Here is a 17,673-nt window from a genome sequence, read left to right on the forward strand (position 1 = left end):
CTCGCATCGGGCTGAAAAATCTTTCGCGGGGAAAATCAATTCTCGGGGCGAAAATGTAGAAATATGTCCGTGTCGGTGGAGGAGCGGCGCGTATCAATCTTTGACGGATCAAGCAAGTTTTGTGGCACCGCTTGAGTCCGTGGTATCCATTAAACTCTCGTCAGACAGGCATCCACGCGTCGAGCTATGGACTTAACCAAGTTTGATGGAAGTTTTCCCGCTGGAAGGAAAATTAGATGACGCGAGATATCGCGGCCCCTCTTTCCTTTCGGCTTACCAGCGAACTGCTTCTCGATTCCTCGTGCCTGCTGACGCCAGATTATGAATATTTCATTTTTTCCTCGACATGGTAGACGCGTCCATGCTCCTCGAAACCCAACATTCACCTCGATGGACACGAAGCGTTCATTGTTTGCGGACAATACGCGCTCCAGAGTAGCTTTATCGGTGTCCCGACGACTCGCTTCGTAGGATGGCTCTGAACGTGTTGGATCGTCGTTTTCTCTGCTGTCTAAATAAATTTCCTGTGGAAAAGAATTATTTAAAAATATATTTTGCAACGATGAATTATTAGTAAACTTAATTTCTCAAATACTAAAGTAGCGCCGTTTCGTTACGGTGTAGAATCTAGAAATACCGACTGATTTTCTTTTCTCTATTGCAGCTCTCGGAGCTCGAGCAGCGGGTGTTGGAAGCGGAGGGCCGAGCCGACGAGGCGGAGGACAAGGTGAGAATAAATTTTCCAGTCGCGATCGTTTCGTCATCTCGAAGAGATTTCTCCTCCTCTGCGCTTTTCGCTCAAGAACACCGATCATCCTTTCGATTCTCGGCTCGTTAACGTTTCCTTCAGGTCGTAAACATCGATTCAGGCCGTTGAGAGAAATCGAAACGCTGCTGGTAAATCGGTTTCGTCTCACGGCATCGTAGCTCACGAACGTCCAATCGATTCGGTGTAAATGATTGCGCTGCAGCTCTGCTATTAACGGAACGCCAGTGTCGTTGGTTAATGCTCGACCAACTGGCCCGAAGACACCAAGGATAAATAATTAATTTAGCGAGTGGTAACGACGTTCCTAGCAAGTCCTACCGTCCGCTTTAATGACTCGCCTCCATCAGGCCAGTATTTTATATACCGAGTGTTCCGTTATAATTTTCTCTCCGGTATAGCCTTATTAGCTTATCTAAAAATCATATTTTACAGGCTGAAATTGGAGCGCCGCTTTTTCTTTCGATCGTTCAACGAAATGGAGAAATTATACAATAAGATTTATAGATAATTTTGTGTAATCGATAGAGTGGCATGAGAGAGCGTTGCATTGCAGCTATGCACGCCCTTTGACCTTTTCAGAACCTTGTCCCTGAGTTTCTGCCGGAGATCCTGACTTTTAATCGGGCCGTGAAACATTAAATTCAGTGAACCAGGTTAATTAGAAGTTCGTGCATAAGTTGTGAAGCCGAACATACGCCGAATGGAGTCGTATCTTAATGGACGGATGTTCCAAGTGTCTGATCTTCCATCTACCAGCGTAGATAGGAACATCGAATAGTCTCCTCTCATCGACAAAGCACTTGTTAAGTGAATATTTAAATATCGTAAAACCGGTTAAACTGTTACTTAGTTTTATCACGCTTCGCAACGCGAGCGATCAAACGGCGGAGTTCCACGTGAAAATATCGATACTGCGTTACCGACTAGATAGATTCGAGGGTGCACCTGGAAACCCACCGACTATCGTCTCTACCGAGTTTCGCATCGATTTTTTCCCCCGACCTTGCAACCCGGTTGCCTGGCCTTTACCGACGGATACTCAAATTTTCGTAAACCATCCGGTTCTGACTTTGTACCAACCGTGGGCAATCGCAATTCGGAACTTTACGACTTCGCATACGACGTTTCGATAAATCGATCCTTTGGAATACCAGCTCACCGATTCGTTTGCTCCGTTTTCTCTAATCGACATTAATTCCCTTTTGATACCAAAGAAAGAAGACGTAAATCGATTCGGAACGTTATTTACGGAACATAGACAACAGCCTTTGAATTAATCTCTAAATTCTGTCTTCGTGGATTCTTCGAGGATCCAGCAAAAAAGGGAATCGTATAATTTGCAAAGCAACGATGTGGAACCGAAAAGTTTACTTTACCCTGGAAGTAAAGAGAATTCGGGAGTAAAAGTTCGGTCGGTACACCCGGAGGATCCGGGTGTCAGGGCGCATGTTACGTCGCATTGATTTTTGCGTTCGGCTAGCGAGAAAGACGGGGACCACGAGAACGGGAGAAAGACGACCAGCTGGAACCGCTGATGGACGAACGAGGAGAGCGCGAGAGGCAAGAAGAGCAAAGAGAGAGAAAGAGAGAGAAGAGCGACAATATGGCCGTACGACCGGCCGGCAAGACCGTCGTTTTGTTATGACCTCGAAATTCGGCCAAAAAGTCGGGCGTTCGTGAACCACGTGCATCCGGTGCCGGTGCCGGCGGTACATCTTCCGCGATCGTTCTTGCCCTCGATCCTTGGTGCACCCCTCGATCGTGACGGGGAGAATCGGCCGGGACAGCGGCGTCGACGAACCAGCGCGTTCTTGAAAATTATGGAGACCGGCAGGTGACACCGATGAAAGGTAAAAACCCTTTGACACCAGTCACCACACACACTGTCTTTTAAATTCAAACATCTCGTCCATTTTTTCCTTATAGCTATTGATTTTGACGTTTGATCGAGTTTCATAACTTCGAGGTCATGGTTGACGAAGCCATTCCTCGCAGTTGTTCTTCTTGATTCTTTAGTCTTGCTCGGTTCGAGAAGATCGTGCGTGGTTTGTAGTTCGACTTGCTCCTTTCGATGTCGATACCATCGTTTAACCATCTTATGGGTCACGGAGAATTCTTAACGAACTCTGTTTCCATCAAGAAAGGGGGGTCATCGTAGCGTTTTAGGTGAACAGCGATTTATATTATATTCATCATCGTAGTGTTGAAGAAATGTTCTCGATCGTGGCCGTTGTAAGGACAATGTCTAGAAGAGTGTCTTAGTGCTCAGTATAGATGCAGGTTTATCAGTGTGTTCGATCAAGATTGAATCCAAGCAGATCTACGAGTGCGTGGACACGAAGCGTCGCGAGGGAAGAAACGAGAGACGAAGAGCGTCTTAGCGGACGCGGGTCGACTTAACGACCCGCTTTGACGGGACGTGTCGCGTATAGAATTGGCGTGCAGCCAATTCATGAGTAATCCACGTTTCCCGTGAGCTGCCGCGCAAGCAAACAAAATAAAGCTACTTACGCGCAGTCGTTGCTTTCTTACTCCCCGTGTACAGTTCCCCTTTAAATATTTCAAAGCAGCCGTGGCGCCGGACTTGTTTCGATGTTGCTGTTTCTCTAGGATCAAGCCCCTGTTTCGAACGTCGATTCTCCGAAACTGCCCTTTGAGAACAGGGTTCTTAAAGTCACCGTAGGATCGCAGCTTACTTCGTCGTGCGATCCAGGTCGCTTAATCTCTAGGGTTTCGGTACCTCTCTCGCTGGGCTTGAGTCATAGGGATGCAACGCTTGATTTCGTTGCGCATTGCTATCTTTGGTCTTGGCGATGTGATATTCGAACTTGAGTTCTTTGGAATAAGGTATTGCAAGTAAGATAAAATTATACAGTTCACGGTTTCGTTCGTGGCAAAATATAAATAACGACAAATTGTCAGGTAAATTTAGAGGACAGTGTTTGTAACTGTGCCTTGTGCTTACTTATCACGAGTGGAATACGATTATAATATCTGCAAACATTCTTGGTAACTGATAAATAAACCGCGGATATATATTTATGCAAGTTCGTAATTTGATTAAAATAATCGAAAAAATAAAACTCGAGCAAAAGATTGTTTTATCTATGAAACATCGTAAATGACGCTATACTTTGCATATCTTTACATATTACGCGTGCAAATCTGCGATATACTTAGAAAGAAACGACAAACGAGGTTCATCGCGTATCTTCCAAATATTTCTTTCGCTACTTCTTTGAAAAACGTTCTTTTCAAACTCACCGTCGACCGTGGACTATACTTTTTCTGGATGAACTCGCGTCTAGCTCCACTCGAGCCTCAAAATTCCAATCTTCTCAGTCTCTTGCAATTCCTCGTTAACGCGGAGGTCGCGCGATATACGCGGAATAGCGGACAATGTCGAGCCCTTCTCGGTCGACGACGCGTTTCTCACGCGTTCGTCGGTCGTTGATCCATTTAGCCAGCCGCAGTCGTGGTCGTCTGTTCCCTTTTTTTCCGCGGCTCGTTCCCCTCGACGATCGCAGTTGAATGAATGTTTCTGCATGTACATGCACGTTAACGGGCTGCTTTTGGCGGGAAGCCAGCACGATTCGACGATGCGTCCGTGAGAGGTGATACCGCTTTGTCGCGTGTACGCGCACGTGCGTCGAACCACCATGAAAAGATAAGGGGGCCAGCCTCTCAGCTCGTCCCATGGAACCCGCTACGATTCGTGCGTCCCCTTCGCCAACGAAAACAAAGTGGCCCTTTGCCATTGAAAGGTCTCTGTGAGCTTCCGAACGCATACGAACGATTTTGTTCAAGAAGCTTGTAATACCGTGGATTTAGGTTATTAGACGTGGGATCGGATCAGCCATGTAGTATCCTGAATGGATCGATCTGATTTCCATGAAACGTTATTGCGATCCTCTATCAAGGGGGAAAAAAAGGAAAGCGTAAAGACAATGCAAATGGCAACAGACGTGACGTTTCTGTAGATCAGCGGATGGGATTAGATTATTCCAGCCAGCAGCTATTTCTAGTTTCGCAGTATTTCGCTTTCAGGGTTGTGCCTCCGGAGACGCAACACGAATCGATAAATCTTCGGATAGAGTTCAAACGTCCGCAGAAGTCGTTCGATCGAATGATAAACTCGCCGTAGCCGGTCGTTGTCTCTGAATTAAACAGCTCCGACTCGGCTGCCAAGTCTGCCTTCCTCTGTTTCCCTATTGAAATCCAATGAACCGAGTAGCATTGAAAAAGACAAAGAGTTTCACAGACCATTTGATTCCTTGGAGATAGCTAATTTCTAAATACAATCTCCTTTAAAAGTGGGAAACCCTAGAACTGCTGTACCACCCGCTAGATATAATTGAAAGCCAGCAACCGTGAATCCTACGATCCTCGACGACGAATCAACTTCTGCGTTCAGAAGTCGACAACCGGAAGGCTCGTCCCTCCCATACAGCGATCAGTGTCGCTATGAGACACCCCGTGGACGATCGTTCATCGCAGAACGTGTCGCGTGGTGACGACGGGCGCAGGCCTGCGAGATACAAGCGTGGAGCAGATCGATAAATCTCAAGACGTAGAGTCAGCGTGGAACGTGTTGGCGATCGGTCCGTCGCGTATTCTTCGGTTTCCCTCCGATCTGGGTGGTGTTAGAGGCTGCGAATCGGCAGAGAGCCTAAGGAAGGAGCTGCCGTCTATCGTCTACTGTCAGGCCGACGTACTTGCCTGAGGGGTGGCGTGTGTGCACACGAGGACCTCTACGAATTCTGCCATTGGCTGCGAGCCAACGTGACTCATCGGCCGCAGGAAAGGCCGAACAGTTTACGTGCATTAGTTTCGTTCAGTTCAGTTCGATCATCGGCATCGTGCGCACTCTTATCCCCGTAGTTTATCCCCCGAGACTCGTTCGAGTTGCGGTTACGAGGCAAGGGAAAACTCGTGTCCTGGTTCGCTGTTTGTGGGAGTGTCCTCGAGAATCGAGCAAGAGCCCTCGAGGAGAGGAACGAAGGGTTTAAAGGGGTCATTGGTCGATTCTGATTAGCTCGCGATCGGCTATCATGGCCACTCGTAACCTGGGTAAGGAATCATCCAATATCGTATTTTTTAAACGTCCGGTAGGATACGATTTCTTGGAAAAAGTTGCTGGAAAAACAAGAATCGAACGTACGATCGTCGTATCGCGTGTCGAATAAATTGTATCGGGGGTGTAGAGTAACGATGCGGCACGTGGTCAGATGAGATTTACAGTGAAATGGGCCAGTGTGCTGACTCGGTGTGAAAGAGTGATCGAATATCTGGAACGACAGTTCGGTGGAATGTCGGTGCTATTAATACTGCTCTGCCAGCGATGATTCGCGTTGCGGCCCAGCTTTGTTACTCATCGTCCGCGAACGGTGCAGCCTTGTTCGATCAATCTCGCAACCGAAAATACGAAGCTTAACGCGTCTTCTTATTCCGATTCGACTCAAACTCTAAAATTTTTTCCTCTGAATCTCTGAATTAGCTATTGAGAAGGAACAGAACGCGATCAAACGACAGAGAGAAGCGAAGTATCACGGGATCCTTGACTCTGGAGAAAAGACGACAATGAACGTGAAAACGCGAAGGGTGATCGATATGATTCGCAGAGCACATGCAACCACACGCGGTGCCAGGAGGAAAACATTCGGCCAGAGGATTTCTCCGTTGGCGTATTGATTTTCTCAATATCGCTCTCTGTCTCTCCCCTTTTCCTGCTTTAGCGGTGGACGCGCGGAGTGCAGCGCTTACGTATCCGTACTGCGTGAGCGTGATATCGATTTTTGACAGCTGCTGTAAAACGAGCATTGCCACCATCGTGGCAGAAAAGGGGTGCACCAGGTCCACACGCAACGCCAAACGTCCCTTCCTTTTTCTCCTCCCCTTGTCCACCCTCATTCTCTCTCGCTCTGCACGCTTTGTCATTGCTGTTTACTCGACGATCCCACGCCACGCGTCTCCGACTGCCATGCTTCTCCGATCGCGCCGGAAACGTGGCATGCTCGCGTGACGCTTTCCGAACCGACGAAATTCACGGAGTTCCAGTTATCGGTTGGAAAGTAGGCTGGTCAGAGGGTACGCGCAGGCAATGTTTTTATGGGGAGGAATCGGTGAATGGGTGTCTTCTGGGCCATGAGTTAAAGAGTACTTTAAGAGACAAAAGCGGAGATCAACGATGTTGAAAGTTCAGAATTAAGTTAGTAAAGCGATATGTCGTAATGGATAAACGGATTTGCGACGACTGGAAGGACGTATTGGATGTATTACAGGTACGGATGATGGAGGAGCGGCTAGTGAAGGGTGAATACTGCTTGAGCACATCCGGTGTTGGTTCTCCACCGCATTCGCTGCCGTCGACTTCCGGTACGCAGAATGACAAGATCGAGGATGTACATTGTGCCTGCATCTCGAAGCTAGAAACACAGGTCGAGGAACAGGTAATGCAAACAAATCCAAACGTTTCTTCTGAGAAAAATATATGAATCGATCTGCCCTCAATCGGAACCTCGTCAGGTTCTTCGTAGTATCAGCTTGCTTTCGAACGTCTAAGAATTCTATACGACAAACGGATTTAATTTCATCAGCAATTTTGCAGAATCAGTATTCCGATAATCTAACGCGGTTGCGTCATGATAAAACAACGCGCCGTATCAAAGAGCGGGCGAGATAACTGATAATCTACGAGCGATTACGAAACGCTTGCAGAGGCAGTTACGGCTTCAAGACGCGAGGCAGGTCGAGGCGAAAGCCGCGAGAATAAAGGAATGGGTGACCAATAAGTTGAGGGAACTGGAGCAGCAAAACCAACACCTAAGGGAACAGAACAACAAGTGCAATCAGCAGTTGGAGCTATTGAGAAATCACATAACCAATATCGGCCTGAAACCACCTGTACGTAGAGTCTTCGGTATCGGGAAAGAATTTTAAAAATTCATTTACCAAAGGACCTGTCGTTTCAGGCACCTACAAGGGCATCCTTATCTCTGGAAGTTGACCCCACGTTACGCAGACGATCGGAAAGCTTGGAGGGAACACCGCAGGCGATACCGGAAAGCGTGCAAAGCGCCGTAGCGGAACCACAAGCTGGTACAAAGCACCGAAGACACCTGTCCGCCTGTGGAACTATACAACGAGGGATCACGACCACCAACATGGATTCAAGGTAGAATCTCGCGAGAAACCTTCGTCGTCTGACGCTTCGCGCCTACGTACATTATTACATACATCTCGCTTGTTTTCGTAATGATCGCTTCTTTCGCTTCTGCTTGCGCGTCGTTCGTTAGCCTGTAGCGTCGCGTAAATATGTCTCGATTCTCCTTGGGAGGTCTCACGACGTGATAGCGGCGCCCGACTCTCGAAACTGTGGTACCCTGTAACGTCCTGAGACTTCCTGCGGGGATCTGTCGACCCCGTGTATACTTTGTTCTCTGTTGCCTTCCAGTATAGAGCTTCTCTTTTACTTTTCATCTTTATTTCCTTCGTTCTTATTGGCACGAGCACATCGCTACGGGGCTGTCGCTGATCGTGTATCTATCGAAGCGATTAAAATGCGTTTGCCGGCTAAATTAGTTCCGTGTTTTATGCTTGCCGTTCTTTTACCGCTCTAGCTTGCTATCGGAGGAGCTCGCTGCTGCGGTGGAAAACTTGGTGATGTTACCGAATATACCTGGAGTCTCGGAGACGAGCAGAGACAGTGGCAGCTCGGAGGCTATTCACGATTACGCGGAGATCTATACGCCGAGCAGGGAAGGAATGAATTGGGCTCAAAGCGCGCAAGGTCCTCGACCACCCACTCCACCCTTGCACCGATTTCCTAGTTGGGAAGCCAAGATATACCAGGTACAGATATATGCGTTGATCTTATTAGGTTCGTTTGTGCGTGTGAACGGTTAACATAAGTTTCTAGAGTAGAAAATCAACGAGTCTTATATTTATGAGAAAACACGCGTTACGAGCATACTCGCCAAGTTGTTACAGTCAGGAAACAAACCCGTTTACGAATTCCATAGGTAGCGGATGGCGGGCTTGGCATCGGTCCACCGACGAACGAGGAATCCGCGCCTTCCACAATGACAAATACAACTAGCTCGTCGAAACATTCCCAAGCAACAGGACACAACTTGACTGCGCACAACTCCCAAGGCTATTGCGATATTTCAGTTCCAGTCTATGCAACGGTCAAGGGTAAGTGGCTGTCGTTCGTTTCTTAACAAGCATTCATTTTAAAAGGGCGAGTGTCTATGATTCTTTCGATTTTTTAGGGCGAGCCAGTCAAATTAGGTCGATGCCCTTTGGCGACAGTTCCGACGACAGCTCGGACGGCGAAGAGCATGCCAATCAAACGGAAACCAACACGAGAATCACCAATAGCTCTTCAGACAACACGGACTCTTCGCTTGGCAGTGGAAGTAGTCCTTCGAAAAGCGTTAAAACCACCAGCAGCCTTAGTCCTGCCAAGAGAAGCTCCAGCGGTTCCCCTAGCAAAAGCGTGAAACGTGGTAAGCATTTCAATTATCATTCGCAATCGTCGAACACTGTGATCGTACATCCAACAACTTGGAAATTGCCGCATCGCTTACAGACACCTCTCTGGAATCTGGTCTGTCGGAAGATTACGCGATACCTCCCGATGCTCTAAGCTCCACATCCTTCGAATCTAGTATGCCGAGTTTGCTAATGCGAGTCTCCGGCGAGAGCCCAAAACGACAAGAATCTTTAGAGAAGACCGGCCACCTTGCGAAACTCGGTGGTAAATTAAAAACCTGGAGAAAGAGATGGTTCGTGTTGAAGAACGGTGTGCTGACCTATTGGAAAAGTCAGAACGATGTCAATAGAAAACCTCAAGGCCAAATTGTATTGGATGAAGTGTGCAGGTAATTGTGCAACGATATATATTTTCTCGTATTTTCCTCGTAGAAAGTACGATTAAAATTAAGATTATCCGTGACTTTTTTAATAGGATAAACAGGGCGGAAGGTGCTGCGACGTTTGAGATAGCAACAGGGAAGAAAACGTATTATTTAACGGCAGACTGTATCGCAACGATGGAAGACTGGATAAGGGTTTTACAAAACGTACAAAGGCGGAACGCGACGAAACTTTTGCTCAGTAAGGAAGATAATAAGCCTACGATACAGGGATGGCTGACGAAAGTGAAAAACGGGCACGCTAAGAAGTGCTGGTGCGTCCTCATCGGAAAAATGTTCCTCTACTTTAAGTGCCCTAACGATACGGTAAGCCACTGATCTTTCAATGTGTATATTATTCGATGACTACACGTGAATATTACCAAGGCCTCCGTTTCATCTGTCTTTCAGAATCCTATTGGACAAATAAATATGAGAGACGCTAGAGTAGAAGAAGTCGAGCACGTGTCCGACAGCGACAGCGAAGAAAGAGACGCCGAGGGTCCTCACGAAAGAACAATCGGTATTTTTCCTACTCATCAAGGCCCTACATACTTGCTGATGCCTCATAAACAAGATAAAGACAATTGGCTGTACCATCTGACGGTGGTATCTGGAGGCGGACCTAGTGCTGGAACTCAGTACGAGCAGCTAGTACAAAGATTAATGGAAACCGACGGAGATCCTAGTTGTGTTCTCTGGAGACACCCGCTGTTGCTCCACACGAAAGAGAACATCACTAGCCCACTGACCAGCTTGACATCCGAAGCCTTGCAGACCGAGGCTATCAAGCTTTTCAAGGTTAATACATAAAATATAAAAATATCGTACATCAGACACTTTATATACGAGGAAATGTTATTTTACGCCACAGGCTTGTCAGTTGTTCATGTCGGTGGCAGTGGAGCAAGCAGGCATAGACTACCATGTGGTATTAGCGCAAAACGCATTGCAACAATGCATAGATCAACCTGAATTACAATCTGAATTCATATGTGCATTGGTAAAGCAGACAAGTCGTCATACTCAACATCGTTTGGGCGTACAGGTAAAAAAGGCCGCCAGACTTGTGTCGCTGGGTACTGCGCGCGTTGTAAGTCCTGCTTATTGTTTAACAAACACTCTGAACCCTGTACCATTTTTACAGCCGACGAGTTCGTCGCGTAATTTATAATAAACGTTTTACCTATTGGCCGAAACGCTACTATCAAGCTAATAGGTTTAAGATCTATGGTATTCTTCAAAAAAGGCTAGTTAAAAAACGAATGTATAATTGGATATATCGCTTCCGTATAATCAGAAGAAATGGTACATCGGGTACGCTTAGTCAAGTATTATACGAAGTAATTCCGTTGAAGTAGCGGTGAACTGTTTAGTTGTCTCTCTCTTTATTCTTTTTTGTTTTCTTTTGTAAAGTAACTCACTAATAATTAATACAGCTGGTTGTCGTTTATTTGCCAAAGCAACATATAATTAATAATAGTAATGATAGTAATAACAATAACATTAATAATACTTGACAAAGTACTTAACAGAAAACGATTTTAGTTTTAACATTCATTCACATTTCATTTTCATTTGCTGCTTTACGTGTGCTATTCCTAGGCTACTCTAAAATCGCATGCGTTTTTTTTTCGATTCTTGTTATCTTTTTTCATAGAACATCGTCATGTTAAGTTTGTTTTATTTTTATTGTGTACTTTTTGATATTTATACATGATACCCGATCACCTGTACCCTGATGCCCTATCATGTGAGCCGAACATATTTCGACAGTTCATTCCTCTCATCGCGGGAGAATCACTTAGACTCACTCTTTATTTCATCGATCATACTTCATCATCGATGCATTAACGATCGATCGTCCGATTCGCTAATAAAATACCACGATCTCCGGACTTGTCAAAATACGTTCTGCGGCACACACACTTGCAGAATGGTATGTTGGTGTACATAAAAAACCACACACAGAAAAACATCTTTTTACTAGATTGGTTTTTTGTTTCTGTTTCCGTACGTTTTTTTGCTCGATAGCTCATTACAAAATATTCTCTGTTTTTTGAATGCTGCTTAGAAAAATTAGTCTTTGATTATCTGGTCATAAACGGTTATATAAGAAAATTGATTTAAAGAAAAAAAAAAAAAAAAAAGAAAGAAAGAATAGCAACAACAGCTAGAAGCTCCTTACAGATTCGAACGTACGTCGTGGAATGTAATTAGATCGAGAGCTTCGGAAGCTATGCATCGTTGAGTACAGTGTATCAAGTGTCAAGGAGAATAATAAGAGGAAAGAGCGCGTTCGAGCGATTCGTTCGTGACAAACGAACGAGAGAAAAATGGTTTCGAGCTGTAAGGTAGACTCACATGGCCTAAAAAATTACGAAAGCGCTTATCTCATCCACATTTCTCTTAATTCATTCGACTTATTACAGTTCATGCGTTTTATGTGATTAACACACATAGAGTTATGCGTTAATCAGACCGATTTCGATTGCTTACATTACTAACAGGCATTATATTATGACGAAAGTGTAACGAATCTAGAGTGTTCCATCAGATCCGAGGGCATTCGAACGTTTGTCCCAGACACTCCTCGTACAATTCCAAATGCATATTAGAAACTCGATGAGCTGCACAGGTCTAAAAGATTTTAAAACACGTACCCTCGATTGTCCTGTTAAAATAGATTCTACAAACGAATAATAAACGAGGACAGTGGAGCGCGATTTATTTAAAGAAAAAAAAAAAAAAAAAATAAAGTAGTAGATTAGGTCTGGTTCGATCCAGGGATATAGTAGTATGCCAGCATACCATTGCAGCAGCTCCTTCTCTGCGCCACGCAATCGCTGTTCACCTGCGATACGCAAAGTCCCGCGGCAAATGGCAGCGGTGAAAATGCGGACGCACAGTCGACGGCCTCCACTTCTCACAGTCCTCCGCTCATGCAGGGCCACTCGACGTCAACGATCTTGGACTGCAAAACTAATCCCGCCCAGTACGTTCTTATCCAGGGATGGCAGCTGCTCGCGCTCGCTGTTTCTCTATTCCTACCAAGAAACAATCGGCTACTCTGGTACCTGAAGTTACACTTGCAAAGAAACGCTGATACTAAGTAAGCGGCCTTCATTCGTTCTATTAGCGTTCAAATTTCAAAATTTCAATCGAAACATGTTAATTTAAACGTATGAATTTGTTATTTTGTTAGAACGGAGTGCGGCAAATACGCAGCCTATTGCGAAAGAGCGTTGGAAAGGACATTACAAAACGGCGGAAGGGAGGTGAAGCCCTCGAGGATGGAGGTCCTATCGATATTAATGAAAAATCCCTACCATCATTCCCTGCCACATGCGATACCGGTTCACTTCTTGAATGGGACGTATCAGGTTGTAAGCTTCGATGGCAGCACAACGATAGAAGAATTTCTGAATACTCTAAACCAGGAAATCGGTTGCCGAGATGTTCATCAATCGGGTTTCACGTTATTCAGTGACGATCCCATCGAGAAGGATCTTGAACATTTCATCGATCTTCAGGCAAAAGTATGCATCTCGGAAGAGTTTGGAAATTACGGTAGACGAAAATATTCCGACGCGATAATTTTATTCGTTCCAGCTTTGTGATATAATCTCCAAATGGGAAACCGCATTAAGAGAGAAGGGCTCGGGAAAATTCGAGAATACCAGGGTGATACAATTAACGTACAAATCGCGATGCTATTGGAGACAGGCAGCTAAGATGGAAACCGACAGAGAAAGGCTTCTTCTGTGTTACCAAATAAATCAGCAAGTCGTACAAGGCAAATTTCCGGTCAATCGAGAACTTGCATTTGAACTTGCGTCGTTAATGGCACAGGTAAAGTTACTCTTTGAAAATAATGGTGCAGTTTTTTAATGAAAATACTGTTAATGTAACGATGAAACGTTGTAGATCGATTTTGGTGAATATAACAACGATAAAGCTCGAGGCAGCGGCCCAGGATGCAATCCCCATCATTTGGTGCTTCAAGCTTTAGACAAATTTTATCCCATACGATATCGGACAAACATCACTGCCGAGCAATTAAGGCAAGTACCATGTAAATTACAAAGAACATAAATAAGTATCAGCTATGTTTAAATTCACGGATTTCTTGTTGCAGAGAACTGCAAGAAAAACTTCAAGAAAAGTGGATCGCGTTAAAAGGTCGTAGCGTATTAGACTGTGTTCGCATATATCTAACTTGTACCAGGAAGTGGCCTTTCTTTGGAGCTACACTCTATCAAGCAAAGGTTAATAACGGGACATATTTATAGGTAAACAAAAATGAAAAAGAAAGTTATTTAAAAATGTCTTGTTTCATAGTTGAAGCAAGCTGAGCCGATAACCGTATGGATAGCCGTTTCCGAAGATAGTGTTACTCTCCTAGAATTACAAACGATGGCAGTGATGTGTCGTTATAATTATGCGAACATAGTTACATTTGGAGGATGTTTGGATGATTTTATGCTGGTCGCTTGCCCTGACGAAGGAGCAGCTGAACAAAAACTTTTATTTGCTCTATCAAAACCTAAGGTATATTATCGAGCAATCTAATTAAAACAAGATTTCTAAATATTAAATATTATCTATTCGCATCTATCCAGATTCTGGAGATAACATTGTTGATTGCCGATTACATGAACGCCTTGGGACATACTTTACCTGGCACGCCACAGATGAACACGTTAACTCGTAATGGGTCTCACAGATCCATCAAATCGACCCTAAGACCTACAACGGGTTTGTAAAAATACATACTTTTGTATTTCATTTTTTCTCTGTTTTTACTGATTGAATAACAATTGAACTAGGTTCAGGCTGTCTTCCAACGCAACCAGATATTTTAAAGTCGACGCCAGACCACCAAAGACCTTAAAAAAAGACTGGTCAATCGAATTGGGAAAAAAAAGCAGGGGAATACGGCACTTCGTTCATGAAAGTCTGATCCTGCCAAGGCACTAACTTTATATTCGAAGGTACTACAGGCTGTATTGTAAGAATTTGCGTAAAACGATACACTGGACGACGCTCAGCAACGTGTGCGCTGTAGTTGATTTTAGTTGCGTTTTGTGTAAATTAGAGATGATGCTTGACAGACAACGTTTTTGTGTACATACCTGACAGCATGCAAAACTCTGTGGTCCACGTTAACGCGATTTAAACGTGGGTGACTGAAATTAATCGAAAACGATTTGCAACACTGCCTAAAATAAATTAGTATGTCTGAAATTACATCGAATAATTTCATTAAAAAAAGCTAAGGCATCGTGCTGAAACTTTTTGCTACCGTATTTATATACCAAATTCAAAACGTTTAGCGTAAGATAATGATGCAGAAGTGATGTATCACATATGTATATAATTAATCGGAGTTAATGGATGTTTAGAAGTCTAGTGAGTGATGCAGCGATACCTTTGTCTTTAATGTGAGAATATGTCGACGAAATTCTTATTTCTTGCCAAATCGATCGCAGTACACGTACGAGGAGCCTGCAATTGCTTTGCAGTGCAAATAAAAACACATGGATATAAGTATTTAGATTTTTCAAATATAAAGATATTTCAAGCGTAATAACTGTACCTACTGTCATTGTAAATTCAAAATTTACCTTCGATCACTACATTATTCACATAATGATCTGTTTTAATTTAAAAAGTGTTGTACACGATTTTTTATTGCATTGACTAATTACTTCTTTTATATTTTATAATGACTAATTTGAGAAATATGGTTGATTGGTGACAGTAAGTACAGACAGTATTAACTTTAAGTCTGGTTGAATTTAAGCTCAATCATAAGAAAAAAATTCTTTGTACGGAAAGTGACAAATGCAACTTACACATTATCATGTTATTTTGATAACAGCTAGTCTCATATTTTATATTTATTTAATGTTTAAGCAAATAAGTTCGTTTTATAAGGACACGACCAAATAGATGTAATGGGAACGCGTTTTCTTTAATAATTAGTATCGTTCCTGCGGTAACATACGTGCAACATTTTTGTACTAATTAAACGATGATCCCGTCACGTATAGAAGTTTTGTACTCGCTTGACGTGTCCTACATAACTAGCAAATGTCTTCCTTCTCTTTAGTATCCAGAAATAAATAAAAGTTTAAAAGTAGGGCTTTCGTGCAATATGTACAAGACTTCTATAATTTTATAATTCCTGAGATAGGCTGAGTGTGACTGTGCCTCTCTGAGCAGTATAGACAAAGTAACTCTATGCACGGCTTTGTTTAGCGCATTGAAGATTTATATAAAATAAAAACGATAGAAACCTCAGATTACTGGGAGCAGTACAAAGATATGCAAGAACGACATTTTGTCTTTAATTTTTATAATACGCAATGAAATGCTACTATTTAGGTGCTTAGCACCTTTGTATCATGATGCAGTAAAAAAGAGTCACTGATCTGTAAATATCACCTTAGTCTTAAGTTTCTAAATATAGTAGAATGAGAAGAGGGCAGCTGATAAAGGCTACAATCGTGGTAGAAATTTCTTGCGATCGTCTAGCTGTCTACAAAATATTCTGAGCCTACCACCTTACATTTCTATTTATTATTTATTCGCATAAAACGACGCATAAGGGCACGAGCGGTGTGAGCGAAAAGCATTGTACTATTGTACAGGAAGAGAAATAAACTGCTCGGATCTACACTTTGAGAGACTTATTTACTTACTGTATATATTAAAAACCTTATCACGCGATACAATTTGTATGCTTCTTATAAATCTATCGTATATTTTGGATTAAATCCTTAACAATATACATAATCATAATATTCATAGATTCAGTCTATTTCTTCAGGTCTTACAGGATGAGTTAATGGTATTACTGATTTTTTCTTTACATCTCTTGAAAGTGCTTTTCTCATGTCTGAAAGAAGAAAAGAACAGGATATTCAATTTATATTTAAACAATTGTTTACAAAAGTAACAGTAATTTGTATACCAAAAGCATCTTCATCTGGGTTTCCAGTATAATATTCTAAAACAGTCCTATAAACAATATATCCTAACTGTTGATACATTTTGATTGCCACCTTATTACTAACTCTTACAAAGAGATCTACAAAATATGCTTGCTTCCTGTAACAATATAAAATACATTGAAACATAGAATATATATGTTAATATTAAATAAATATGTTATATTAAACTTACTTTTCTGAAACCTTCTCTAAAAATTCTATTAACATTGCAGCCAAACCTAATCTCCTATAATTAGGTGAAACTGTAAGAGCTGTTATATGACCATGCCAGTTCTCTCCTTGCCCTTCTGCCTTTCCCATAACTTTAAATTTCTAATATTAATTATAATGCACTATCAAGGAGAAGTATCTTATACGATACAAGAAAGAAACTTACTATAACCCATAATTTCTCCACTTGGCGATTCAGCTACTTGAAAATACTCTGGCCAATGTGCTAGATAGTGTGTATAAAAAGAAAGTCCATACTAGTTTAAAATTTTACCAAGTAAAATTTTAACAAATTTAAAATTAAGAAAAATATATACCAAAATTGTGTAGGAAATAAATATGTTTATTTTAAACAACAAACGTAATAAGGTATAAGATATTTAAAGGATACTGTCTCCGTAAGTGGATCTAAATTTCTATAAAAAATAGAATAATTAAAAATGTTAATAAATAACTGTTTTTATTCAAAATTGTATATTTAGGTTAAACACAATATTAACAACGGATAAATACATATTTCGATACTCACACATTGTTAAATTTAAATAAATCGTTGCATGTGAAAGGCCTAAGAGTCGTCATGTTTTAAATACAATAAAAGATTAAGTAAATAAACGTGATATAAATGTGATTTATGACAGGAAGACACTGAATCCAAACTCAGATCTGCTCAGGCCCAGATCAAGTAAATGCGACTAGTGTAATTTATTCATCTGACACCACACGTCGCCACTGCACCACCTTGTGGAATTTCAAA

At 42.7% G+C, this 17,673-nt stretch overlaps 2 protein-coding genes across 12 annotated transcripts in view; one reads left to right on the forward strand and one right to left on the reverse strand.

The window, feature by feature from the left end:
* LOC117156119 (uncharacterized protein CG43867) overlaps window positions 1-16,371 on the forward strand; it is a 98,457-nt gene extending 82,086 nt beyond the window's left edge. For 4 of the 11 annotated variants that reach the window (XM_033332861.2, XM_076618516.1, XM_033332869.2 and 1 more), the window contains 19 exons: window positions 665-727; window positions 7,051-7,218; window positions 7,487-7,672; window positions 7,741-7,943; window positions 8,389-8,620; window positions 8,791-8,965; window positions 9,043-9,279; window positions 9,363-9,654; window positions 9,741-10,014; window positions 10,099-10,488; window positions 10,562-10,780; window positions 12,507-12,799; window positions 12,893-13,226; window positions 13,300-13,539; window positions 13,615-13,751; window positions 13,826-13,955; window positions 14,029-14,238; window positions 14,310-14,445; window positions 14,517-16,371. In XM_033332861.2, the coding sequence (XP_033188752.2) occupies window positions 665-727; window positions 7,051-7,218; window positions 7,487-7,672; window positions 7,741-7,943; window positions 8,389-8,620; window positions 8,791-8,965; window positions 9,043-9,279; window positions 9,363-9,654; window positions 9,741-10,014; window positions 10,099-10,488; window positions 10,562-10,780; window positions 12,507-12,799; window positions 12,893-13,226; window positions 13,300-13,539; window positions 13,615-13,751; window positions 13,826-13,955; window positions 14,029-14,238; window positions 14,310-14,445; window positions 14,517-14,581 (3,984 nt within the window). In that variant the 3' untranslated portion in view covers window positions 14,582-16,371. Of the gene's footprint in view, window positions 1-664; window positions 728-5,621; window positions 5,840-6,109; window positions 6,978-7,050; window positions 7,219-7,486; window positions 7,673-7,740; window positions 7,944-8,388; window positions 8,621-8,790; window positions 8,966-9,042; window positions 9,280-9,362; window positions 9,655-9,740; window positions 10,015-10,098; window positions 10,489-10,561; window positions 10,781-12,506; window positions 12,800-12,892; window positions 13,227-13,299; window positions 13,540-13,614; window positions 13,752-13,825; window positions 13,956-14,028; window positions 14,239-14,309; window positions 14,446-14,516 lie in introns of those variants that run through there. The other 7 variants (XM_033332866.2, XM_033332864.2, XM_033332865.2 and 4 more) reach the window with 7 other exon arrangements.
* Window positions 16,368-17,617, reverse strand: Naa20A (N-alpha-acetyltransferase 20 A). Its single transcript, XM_033332881.2, has 6 exons — window positions 17,446-17,617; window positions 17,308-17,332; window positions 17,083-17,173; window positions 16,879-17,008; window positions 16,667-16,803; window positions 16,368-16,591 (listed from the first exon to the last, which is right to left on the reverse strand). Exons 1-6 carry the CDS (start codon window positions 17,496-17,498, stop codon window positions 16,506-16,508), a joined length of 522 nt encoding a protein of 173 aa, XP_033188772.1. The 5' UTR covers window positions 17,499-17,617; the 3' UTR covers window positions 16,368-16,505.
* Between the last annotated feature and the right edge of the window lie 56 nt (window positions 17,618-17,673).

The sequence above is a fragment of the Bombus vancouverensis genome, chromosome 5 (genome assembly GCF_051014615.1).
Source record: "Bombus vancouverensis nearcticus chromosome 5, iyBomVanc1_principal, whole genome shotgun sequence".
In the NCBI taxonomy this organism is placed as follows: domain Eukaryota; kingdom Metazoa; phylum Arthropoda; class Insecta; order Hymenoptera; family Apidae; genus Bombus; species Bombus vancouverensis.